The sequence below is a fragment of the Eleutherodactylus coqui genome, chromosome 12 (assembly GCF_035609145.1).
Source record: "Eleutherodactylus coqui strain aEleCoq1 chromosome 12, aEleCoq1.hap1, whole genome shotgun sequence".
Taxonomy (NCBI): domain Eukaryota; kingdom Metazoa; phylum Chordata; class Amphibia; order Anura; family Eleutherodactylidae; genus Eleutherodactylus; species Eleutherodactylus coqui.
In genome coordinates, this window is record NC_089848.1 from 56,820,102 (window position 1) to 56,832,376 (window position 12,275).

At 49.9% G+C, this 12,275-nt stretch overlaps 1 protein-coding gene across 1 annotated transcript in view; it reads right to left on the reverse strand.

Moving 5' to 3' along the window:
- Nucleotides 1–12,275, reverse strand: part of PLCL2 (phospholipase C like 2) — a 184,456-nt gene that overhangs the window by 30,645 nt on the left and 141,536 nt on the right. Inside the window, exon 5 of the mRNA XM_066585686.1 lies at nt 35–110. Coding sequence (XP_066441783.1) covers nt 35–110 — 76 coding nt within the window. The remainder of the gene's footprint in view (nt 1–34; nt 111–12,275) is intronic.

A 12,275-nucleotide genomic window follows, 5' to 3' on the forward strand; every position in this document is an offset into this window, starting at 1 on the left:
GTACACATTGGTGTAATGCAGCACTTTGACTCACCCGTCTTCTGGCACTGTACGATCTTCTCATAGACAATATCCGAATTCTCAATTAGAGCCTTACTGCTTTGGATTATCTGTGGATTAAGCATTACATAATGTCAGCTAGAATGCACAGAGATATACGCCACATACATGCCTGTAGATGACTGAAAGGTATTTTGTGCGGATTATTCAGTAGCAACAAAGGGGATGCTGGGAAGCATATTTTTAGCTTCTTTATGAATAATGGATAGCTTTGTTCTAATAAAATGTTCACAAGCAGAATATTTAGAAGCGGCATGTTGTTGTCGAGTTGCTGCTCTTAAAGCCTCGCATGCAAAACTTTTCAGAGTTTTTAAATGCTTGCAAAAAAAATGACATGAGGTTCAAGTGGGGGTTTTTTTCATTGCGATTTTTAACACCATTTATGAGAAGTCTTCAGGAAACACCATACTCGGGGCATGTTGCATTTTGGGAAAAAAATGCCACAAAAGCCAAAACATTACAAAACTACTAAAAACTTTAAAATATTATCTGGACACAGATTGCTGAAAAAATATATATAAATAAATACTCTGCCAAGCAATACAGAAGCATTTTGCCAGATGTGCACATTGCAACATTGTTGCCTACCACAGGATCCATTCAATGTCACTGCACTCACTTTTTATTAGATACTCACCAGCAAAAAATTTACTTAAAGGGGTTGTCCCGCGGCAGCAAGTGGGTCTATACACTTCTGTATGGCCATATTAATGCACTTTGTAATGTACATTGTGCATTAATTATGAGCCATACAGAAGTTATAAGAAGTTTTTCACTTACCTGCTCCGTTGCTAGCGTCCTCGTTCCCATGGAGCCGACTAATTTTCGGCGGCTAATGGCCAAATTAGCCGCGCTTGCGCAGTCCGGGTCTTCTTATCTTCTCAATGGGGCTCCGTGTAGCTCCGCCCCGTCACGTGCCGATTCCAGCCAATCAGGAGGCTGGAATCGGCAATGGACCGCACAGAAGCCCTGCAGTCCACGGAGGGAGAAGATCCCGGCGGCCATCTTCCGCAGGTAAGTAAGAAGTCACCGGAGCGCGGGGATTCAGGTAAGCGCTCTCCGGTGTTCTTTTTTAACCCCTGCATCGGGGTTGTCTCGCGCTGAACGGGGGGGGGGGGGGGTTGAAAAAAAAAAAAAAACCATTTCGGCGCGGGACAACCCCTTTAAAAAGGGGTCATCAAGCAAGTGCCCACTGGGAATACACTGGGCTCGCAGCGGAAGCGCTGCTCCAACCCGTGTAGTGGTCGATACATGTAATTGCAGGATGGGGTCCCATTGATTTCAATGAGAGCTGTGCCTACAATTGCGAGCACCAGCTACTACACAGGGGTCGGAGCAGTGGCTTCTATTCCAACCCCCGGTGTATCCTGGCAGGTGCGGCCTGGAAAACCCCTTAAAAGCAGTGGCTGAATGCAGACTGCGGACTACATAGGCATACACAAGAATGACAGGTCTAGTCCTCTAAAGTTAGCACTTAAAGGGGTTGTCCCGCGGCAGCAAGTGGGTCTATACACTTCTGTATGGCCATATTAATGCACTTTGTAATGTACATTGTGCATTAATTATGAGCCATACAGAAGTTATAAAAAGTTTTTTACTTACCTGCTCCGTTGCTAGCGTCCTCGTTCCCATGGAGCCGACTAATTTTCGCCCTCCGATGGCCAAATTAGCCGCGCTTGCGCAGTCCAGGTCTTCTCCTGTTCTCTATGGGGCTCCGTGTAGCTCCGTGTAGCTCCGCCCCGTCACGTGCCGATTCCAGCCAATCAGGAGGCTGGAATCGGCAATGGACCGCACAGAAGAGCTGCGGTCCATGGAGGAAGAGGTTCCCGGCGGCCATCTTCACCGGTAAGTATAGAAGTCACCGGAGCGCGGGGATTAAGGTAAGCGCTCCGGTAAGCTTTCTTTAGGTCCCTGCATCGGGGTTGTCTCGCGCCGAACGGGGGGGGGGGTTGAAAAAAAAAAAAACCCCGTTTCGGCGCGGGACAACCCCTTTAATTTTTGCTCCACCCTGAACACCATAAAATCAAAACCCCAAAACAGCGGTGCAATAGTTGTTGTTTTTGTCTATTTCACCCCACTTACAAATGCGGTCTCTGTCTCTATGCTCATATACTGATGTAGCAGGCGTACATTTACCCTGACACTTGCCATCAAGCAGGTAATACATGAGGTCTATTATGTGTCTGCGATCGGAAGAGAACATGTTTCTTTCTAAACGACCTTGCAAAGTGATATTCTATAGAACAGAGCCAACCATAACCCCGATGCATCATATATTTGTAAAGACTGCGAGGTTTCCCAAGAGAGTGTATTATAATAACTGACTGAGCAACTTCTGCCAAGAACCTCTTATGTAGAACACATGAAGTCAATCCCCAGGTAACATATAAATGTCATATCAATTATCACTCCAGTTCCACAAGGCTAAGAGGCACGCAAGTAAAATCACAGCCATAATTGTCTGATTGAGAACAGTCCTATAACCCTTTACACAGATGCTGGGTACAAATATAGATTTGTAAATAAATATATATATTTGTAAATATAAAAAGGTGCAAGTCTTCACTGACTGACTGATTCCCTCACTGACTGACTGGCCACTAATTCTCTAACTTCCCGATGTCGTACAAACATGAAATTTGGCAGGAGCATTCTTTAGGTCTTAAATAGGAAAAGTAAAGGGGTCACCACTCGATTATGCAATGCTAATTGCAAAAGTAAGTGCACCTCTATGTAATGTAACTTCCCGATGTCATACAAGCGTGAAATGATAACTTTATTATATGGGCCAGTATGATTACTAAGATACCAAATTTATATAGTTTCTTTATGCTACGCTACTTCTAAAATAGATTATATACAGAAAAAAATAAAATGATATTTTCTGCTGCCATCTTCTGGCAGCCATAACCTTTTTATCTTTCCATCGACATAGTTGTGATTTTTTTTGTGGGATGTCCTGCAGTTTCTATTGGTACCATTTTGGAGTACTTTTTGATAACTTTTTATTACATTTGTTCTTGGGAGAAAAATCACAGTGGGGCTGCATTCAGACGAACGTATATCGGCTCGGTTTTCACGCCGAGCCGATATACGGCGTCCTCATGTGCAGGGGGGGGGGGGTTGGAAGAGCAAGGAGCAGGAACTGAGCTCCCGCCCCCTCTCTGCCTCCTCTCCGCACTATTTGCAATGAAAGGAGGTGGGATGGGGGCGGGGCTAAGTTCCGAGAATTAGCCCCGCCCCACCTCTCCCCATTGCTAATAGTACAGAGGGGCGGAGAGGAGGCAGAGAGGGGGTGGGAGCTCAGTTCCTGCTCCTGGCTCTTCCATCCTCCCCCCCCCCGCACATGAGGACGACGTATATCGGCCCGGCGTGAAAACCGAGCTGATATACGTTCGTGTGAATGCCGCCTAAGTCCTATTTATATTACGGACCAAAATTGACCATTATAGTCAATGGGATCACATAAATATGCAGTGAATATGCGTAATATATTTGTGTATTCACTGCCTATGCATGAAAACTGGATAAGTCAATAAGGCCTTCTTGCGTATTTTTTTGTGAATATGAGCACAAACGCAATAAGGTCCAATAACGCAGACAATGTGCATAGTTTTGGCTCGCAAAAACGCTGCGTATTTTGCAGATCAGAACTACATACACCTGTGTACATGGGCCATAGGCCTAGGGGTATAGCTATGTGCTTCCACACAGTGATGGTGGCCTCCACTGTGCCCCCCCCCCACATGGCGATGGTGGCCTCCACTGTGCCCCCCACACGGCGATGGTGGCCTCCACTGTGCCCCCCACACGGCGATGGTGGCCTCCACTGTGCCCCCCCACACGGCGATGGTGCCCTCCACTGTGCCGCCCCACACGGCGGTGGTGCCCTCCACTGTGCCCCCACACGGCGGTGGTGCCCTCCACTGTGCCCCCACACGGCGGTGGTGCCCTCCACTGTGCCCCCACACGGCGGTGGTGCCCTCCACTGTGCCCCCACACGGCGGTGGTGCCCTCCAATGTGCCCCCACACGGCGGTGGTGCCCTCCAATGTGCCCCCACACAGTCATAATGCCCTTTTATGTGCCCCAACACAGTGTTAAATCTCCCCTGCTCAAGGGGATCTCAAGGGGAAAAAACTGCAAGAACCCCCCCCCCTCCTTAACAGCAGCACATCCAGGAGTCTAATATGTATGTAGAAAGGGTCCTGGAGTAAAGGCCCTTTTAGGGGTGAAAACGCTGTGGATTTTCTGTGGAGGAATACCCACATTAAATTTCGCCACAGTTTAAATTCCTTGCAAAGTGGATGGGACTTGGTGAAAAGTCATTTACACATTACGGATTTTTATCACTATCTGGACCAGCATTTCCAGAAGCCCCTCTGCAAATATAAAGCTGCAGAGAGGATATGGTACAAGAGGATGTCGATTAATGTGGATCAGCTTATATAAAATATTCGCATATGAAAATGCAGCGTAAAACACGCACCAAAAAAACCCCCAAAAAACCCATTCATGACAAACTCCGCAATGACGCACCAAAATCTCCAGAAAGACAAGCGGATTTTACGTGCAGATTACTCAGCGGTTATGTGGTTTTTCGGTGAAAAATCTGCAGCGTTTTAACATAACCCTACGCAGCCGAATTGTCAGGCACAATCATTCCTCTGAACAACCAGGGGTGTAAAAAAGGGCCAATATTCTTTTGTCAGTTGATCGTTGATTTTCAGCGAGAAGAAAAGGTCTCATTGATTGGCTGTACATTTCTCGATGTGATCGGGGACGAACAACGATTGCTTGACTCCGTAGTGACAATTCTCAGGGGATGTCAAACCAAAGCAAACGAGCGCCAATGTACCTACTTGTTGAGCTAGATGTACAAAAAGGGGTGCGTGTCGCAAATCCCGTATGGAACGGGATGCCCAAAAAGGAGGCAAGGGCCATATAGGTATGTGCAAGATATTATGGAGGAGGTGCTGTTGACCACATATTGCTCCAACTAAGTAGGTATGGGTGAATGGAGGGATACAAAAAAAACAACTGGTGGCTTGACGCAAGGCTTGTTAATCGACATTCGTTTACAATGAGCAGAGAATCTACGCATAGAATAATCATCATTAATCGTTTCGGCGCGTGGCTGTAGATCGCCTACAGAACATGAATAGTGAAGTTACCGGTTTTAACCATTTATACCACCAAAAAGTAAGAAGGGTTTCCTCCTGATAATGTATAGAGCCATACAAGGATGCTATGCACACGGCAGACAATAGACCTGTCAATGACAACAGTTCAACTCTCAAAATAAAAAGCTTTTACATTGCCCACGCTGCAGCCTTGAGAGTTGGCGCACATCTCGGCACTAAGAGATAACGCTGCAGTAAATGAGGTGGTTGCTCGCCCCTGGCACATTATACAGAAGACACAGTATAAACACATTCTCCTCCTTTTTAAACTATTAAATCTCATATTTCGCTCCATGATGCAAGCGGTTACGCCGTTCACAGCCCACTTATACTTTTAAGGTAACGTGGGTGCATGGTTAACCACATCGACTTGGAAATTCCTCTTTTACCCAATGACACTATTATAGGATATTCCGAATTGTAGACTTGCTATTGTCATGTACAGGTTTTATATGACAAGTCTAGAAATGACTTAACGAGAACAAGGCTTTAGAACACAAAAATCCACAGTACACGGCTGCTGCTACGCAGGGCTGGCCTAGATTCCTGAAGAATGACGGGTCAGAAGTGCACATCTGATAAATCTGGCCTCTGTTCTACAACTTTTCAATACTGGGCACTATTTTGCTCCCTGCAACAGATACGAGACGCTCTGCTAGGTTTTCCTCTGTAGGCCGATCATTTTCATTGCATATTTTAAGTAATTACTTTGTCGGTCTCCTAACACATGCACGGGCTTATACAGTTCACTGAAAAGATTACTGGCCAACCGTATACTACTAATAAAAAGCAGTACAAGGAAAAAATGTGTATTGCATAAGATATTGCTAAAAATCAAGAGACTACGGTTAAGTCGTATGCTAAGAAACCAAGCAATGGAAGAGAAAGCTTTCATACAAGAGAGCAACTGAACAGGTGAGTAATGAAAAATATAAATAAGGTTACTATTAGAGATGAGCGAGCACCAAAATGCTCGGGTGCTCGTTACTCGGGACGAAATTATCGCGATGCTCGAGGGTTCGTTTCGAGTAACCAACCCCATTGAAGTCAAGGAGCGACTCGAGCATTTTTGTATATCGCCGATGCTCGCTAAGGTTTCCATTTGTGAAAATCTGGGCAATTCAAGAAAGTGATGGGAACGACACAGCAATGGATAGGGCAGGGGGGGGGGGGGGCTACATGTTGGGCTGCATCTCAAGTTCCCAGGTCCCACTATTAAGCCACAATAGCGGCAAGAGTAGGCCCCTCCCAACAACTTTTACTTCTGAAAAGCCCTCATTAGCAATGCATACCTTAGCTAAGCACCACACTACCTCCAACAAAGCACAATCACTGCCTGCATGACACTCCGCTGCCACTTCTCCTGGGTTACATGCTGCCCAACCCCCCCCCCCCCCGCACGACCCAGTGTCCACAGCGCACACCAAAGTGTCCCTGCGCAGCCTTCAGCTGCACTCATGCCACACCACCCTCATGTCTATTTATAAGTGCGTCTGCCATGAGGAGGAACCGCAGGCACACACTGCAGAGGGTTGGCACGGCTAGGCAGCGACCCTCTTTAAAAGGGGCGGGGCGATAGCCCACAATGCTGTACAGAAGCAATGAGAAATATAATCCTGTGCCACCGCCATCAGGAGCTGCACACAGGTTCCCCATTGCTATGCCCACATGTGCCACACACTATTCATTCTGTCAAGGTGTCTGCATGCCCCAGTCAGACCGCGTTTTTTTATAAATAGTCACAGGCAGGTACAACTCTGCAATGGGAATTCCGTGTGCACCCACAGCATGGGTGGCTCCCTGGAACCCACCGGCTGTACATTAATGTATCCCATTGCAGTGCCCTACTCAGCTGAGGTAACGTCCGATTAAATGCAGGTGGGCTTCGGCCCACACTACATGCCCCAACCTGACTGGGGTTTTTAATTCATAGACACAGGCAGGTACAACTCCCTATTGTGAAGTCCGTGTGGACCCACAGCATGGGTGGGTGCCAGGAAGCCACCGGCGGTACATAAATATATCCCATTGCATTGCCCATCACAGCTGAAGTAATGTCATGTTTAATGCAGGTGGGCTTCGGCCCACACTGCATGCCCCAGTCAGACTGGGGTTCTTTAGAAGTGGACACATGCAGTTACAACTCCCTGTGGACCCACAGCATGGGTGGCTCCCTGGAACCCACCGGCTGTACATAAATGTATCTCATTGCAGTGCCCATCACAGCTGAGGTAACGTCCGATTAAATGCAGGTAGGCTTCGGCCCACACTGCATGCCCCAGTCAGACTGGGGTTCTTTAGAAGTGGACACATGCAGTTACAACTCCCTGTGGACCCACAGCATGGGTGGGTGCCAGGAAGCCACCGGCGGTACATAAATATATCCCATTGCAGTGCCCAGCACAGCTGATGTAACGTCAGCTTTAATGCAGGTGGGCAAAAAATTAATTGGATTACACTGTAGGCGAGGGCCCCAAAAAATTGGTGTACCAACAGTACTAATGTACGTCAGAAAAATTGCCCATGCCCAACCAAGAGGGCAGGTGAAACCCATTAATCGCTTTGGTTAATGTGGCTTAATTTGTAACTAGGCCTGGAGGCAGCCCAGTTAAAATAAAAATTGGTTCAGGTGAAAGTTTCAACGCTTTAATGAGCATTGAAACGTATAAAAATTGTTTACAAAATTATATGACTGAGACTTGTGGGCCTAAGAAAAATTGCCCGTTCGGCGTGATTACGTCAGGTTTCAGGAGGAGGAGCAGGAGGAGGAGGATGAATATTATACACAGATTGATGAAGCTAAAAGGTCCCCGTTTTTGATGGTGATAGAGAACGATGCTTCCATCTGCGGGTGCAGCCTACGTATTGTTTAGGTATCGCTGCTGTTCGCTGGTGGAGAAGAGAAGTCTGGGGAAATCCAGGCTTTGTTCATCTTGATGAGTGTAAGCCTGTCGGCACTGTCGGTTGACAGGCGGGTACGCTTATCTGTGATGATTCCCCCAGCCGCACTAAACACCCTCTCTGACAAGACGCTAGCCGCAGGACAAGCAAGCACCTCCAGGGCATACAGCGCGCGTTCAGGCCACGTGTCCAGCTTTGACACCCAGTAGTTGTAGGGGGCAGAGGCGTCACGGAGGACGGTCGTGCGATCGGCTACGTACTCCCTCACCATCCTTTTACAGTGCTCCCGCCGACTCAGCCTTGACTGGGGAGCGGTGACACAGTCTTGCTGGGGAGCCAGAAAGCTGTCAAAGGCCTTAGAGAGTGTTCCCCTGCCTGTGCTGTACATGCTGCCTGATCTCTGCGCCTCCCCTGCTACCTGGCCCTCGGAACTGCGCCTTCGGCCACTAGCGCTGTCGGATGGGAATTTTACCATCAGTTTGTCCGCCAGGGTCCTGTGGTATAGCATCACTCTCGAACCCCTTTCCTCTTCGGGTATGAGAGTGCAAAAGTTCTCCTTATACCGTGGGTCGAGCAGTGTGTGCACCCAGTAATCCGTAGTGGCCAGAATGCGTGTAACGCGAGGGTCACGAGAAAGGCATCCTAACATGAAGTCAGCCATGTGTGCCAGGGTACCTGTACGCAACACATGGCTGTCCTCACTAGGAAGATCACTTTCAGGATCCTCCTCCTCCTCAGGCCATACACGCTGAAAGGATGACAGGCAAGCAGCATTGGTACCCTCAGCAGTGGGCCAAGCTGTCTCTTCCCCCTCCTCCTCAACCTCCTCATGCTCCTCCTCCTCCTCCTCAACGCGCTGAGATATAGACAGGAGGGTGCTCTGACTATCCAGCGACATACTGTCTTCCCCCACCTCTGTTTCCGAGCGCAAAGCGTCTGCCTTTATGCTTTGCAGGGAACTTCTCAAGAGGCATAGCAGAGGAATGGTGACGCTAATGATTGCAGCATCGCCGCTCACCATCTGGGTAGACTCCTCAAAGTTTCCAAGGACCTGGCAGATGTCTGCCAACCAGGCCCACTCTTCTGTAAAGAATTGAGGAGGCTGACTCCCACTGCGCCGCCCATGTTGGAGTTGGTATTCCACTATAGCTCTACGCTGCTCATAGAGACTGGCCAACAGGTGGAGCGTAGAGTTCCACCGTGTGGGCACGTCGCACAGCAGTCGGTGCACTGGCACATGAAACCGATGTTGCAGGGTGCGCAGGGTGGCAGCGTCCGTGTGGGACTTGCGGAAATGTGCGCAGAGCCGGCGCACCTTTACGAGCAGGTCTGACAAGCATGGGTAGCTTTTCAGAAAGCGCTGAACCACCAAATTAAAGACGTGGGCCAGGCATGGCACGTGCGTGAGTCTGCCGAGTGCAGAGCCGCCACCAGGTTACGGCCGTTGTCACACACGACCATGCTGGGTTGGAGGCTCAGCGGCGCAAGCCAGCGGTCGGTCTGCTCTGTCAGACCCTGCAGCAGTTCGTGGGCGGTGTGCCTCTTCTCTCCTAAGCTGAGTAGTTTCAGCACGGCTTGCTGTCGCTTGCCCACCGCTGTGCTGCCGTGCCGCGCGACACCGACTGCTGGCGACGTGCTGCTGCTGACACATCTTGATTGCGAGACAGAGGTTGCGTAGGAGGAGGAGGGTGGTTTAGTGGAGGAAGCATACACCGCCGCAGATACCACCACCGAGCTGGGGCCCGCAATTCTGGGGGTGGGTAGGACGTGAGCGGTCCCAGGCTCTGACTCTGTCCCAGCCTCCACTAAATTCACCCAATGTGCCGTCAGGTAGATATAGTGGCCCTGCCCGCCTGTGCTTGTCCACGTGTCCATTGTTAAGTGGACCTTGGCAGTAACCGCGTTGGTGAGGGCGCGTACAATGTTGCGGGAGACGCGGTCGTGCAGGGCTGGGACGGCACATCGGGAAAAGTAGTGGCGACTGGGAACTGAGTAGCGCGGGGCCGCCGCCATCATACCTTTGAAAGCCTCCGTTTCCACAACCCTATACGGCAGCATCTCCAGGCTGATAAATTTGGCTATGTGCACGTTTAACACTTGAGCGTGCGGGTGCGTGGCGGCGTACTTGCGCTTGCGCTCCAACACTTGCGCTAGCGACGGCTGGACGGTGCGCTGAGAGACATTGGTGGATGGGGCCGAGCACAGCGGAGGTGAGGGTGTGGGTGCAGGCCAGGAGACGGTAGTGCCTTGTGTCCTGAGAGGGGGCTTGGATCTCAGTGGCAGGTTGGGGCACAGGGGGAGAGGCAGCGGTGCAAACCGGAGGCGGTGAACGGCCTTCGTCCCACCTTGTGGGGTGCTTGGCCATCATATGTCTGCGCATGCTGGTGGTGGTGAGGCTGGTGGTGGTGGCTCCCCGGCTGATCTTGGCGCGACAAAGGTTGCACACCACTGTTCGTCGGTCGTCTGCACTCTCAGTGAAAAACTGCCAGACCTTTGAGCACCTCGGCCTCTGCAGGGTGGCATGGCGCGAGGGGGCGCTTTGGGAAACAGTTGGTGGATTATTCGGTCTGGCCCTGCCTCTACCCCTGCCCACCGCAGTGCCTCTTCCAACCTGCCCTGCTTCTGCACTTGCCTCCCCCTCTGAAGACCTGTCCTCAGTAGGCGTAGCAAACCAGGTGGGGTCAGTCACCTCATCGTCCTGCTGCTCTTCCTCCGAATCCTCTGTGCGCTCCTCCCTCGGACTTACTCCAATTACTACTACCTGAGTGATAGACAACTGTGTCTCATCGTCATCGTCCTCCTCACCCACTGAAAGCTCTTGAGACAGTTGCCGGAAGTCCCCAGCCTCATCCCCCGGACCCCGGGAACTTTCCAAAGGTTGGGCATCGGTCATGACAAACTCCTCCGGTGGGAGAGGAACCATTGCTGGCCATTCTGGGCAGGGGCCCGGGAACAGTTCCTGGGAGTCTGCCTGCTCCTCAGAATGTGTCATTGTAATGGAGTGAGGAGGCTGGGAGGAAGGAGGAGCAGCAGCCAGAGGATTCAGAGTTGCAGTAGTGGACGGCGCAGAATTCTGGGTGGTCGATAGATTGCTAGATGCACTTTCTGCCATCCACGACAGGACCTGCTCACACTGCTCATTTTCTAATAAAGGTCTACCGCGTGGACCCATTAATTGTGAGATGAATGTGGGGACGCCAGAAACGTGCCTCTCTCCTAATCCCGCAGCAGTCGGCTGCGATACACCTGGATCAGGAGCTCGGCCTGTGCCCACACCCTGACTTGGGCCTCCGCGTCCTCGCCCGCATCCTCCAGGCCTACCCCTACCCGTCAGCATGCTGTATTACCAGTAGTGCAGAAACAAAACGCTGTAATTAAATGTGCCGCTTATTGGCCTGTGGTTGGAGGCTGACTTCCCTTACGGAACGCACAGCAGAGCCAGGAAACAATTTTGCACACGCCTGTAGTGAGACGTAGGTGCGTATGACTGAGCTAGTGGAATTCACAGCGCAGAAGCAGTCAAGTGGCCAAAGGCCAGTAGTAGGCCTTAAGTATTTTGCTTCTATTTTTTTAAAATGCTGAGCTGATACAGCAGACAGATACTGTAGGCAGCGTATAATATTATGTATACTGTTTCAGGCTGCTGTAGCCTGTTTATGGGACGTTACAGGCTGCTGCAGCCAGTAATCTAACGCTAAGCTCTGTCATTGGCTGCAGCAGCCTGTGATGGATTGCACTGCATATACTGTATGTTGTATCCATTTTACAAATTCTGAGATATAGCAGATTCAAATTTCTGTTAGTTACTAGTGGAAACAGTCAACAAGCATGTCGATGGACACATCCCCAAAAGCTTAGCTGAACTCCCTATAAAGCGTCCCTCCATTTCTGTTCTCCCACACATGACTGTGCTATCAGTAAAGGGGGACTGGCACAAATGGATTTTAATTGCGGATTGCGTGTTCGCCGTCTGTGTGGAAGATCCGCGATAAAATGCAAGCATTGAAAGGCATTTATTTTCCTTCCCATTTGCGGGCATGTATTGCATATTCTGCGAGCGGAAGAAAAATGGCAGCATGCTCTATTTTAGCACGGACGGCCTCCATTGAAGTCGATGAATATGTGTGTTCTG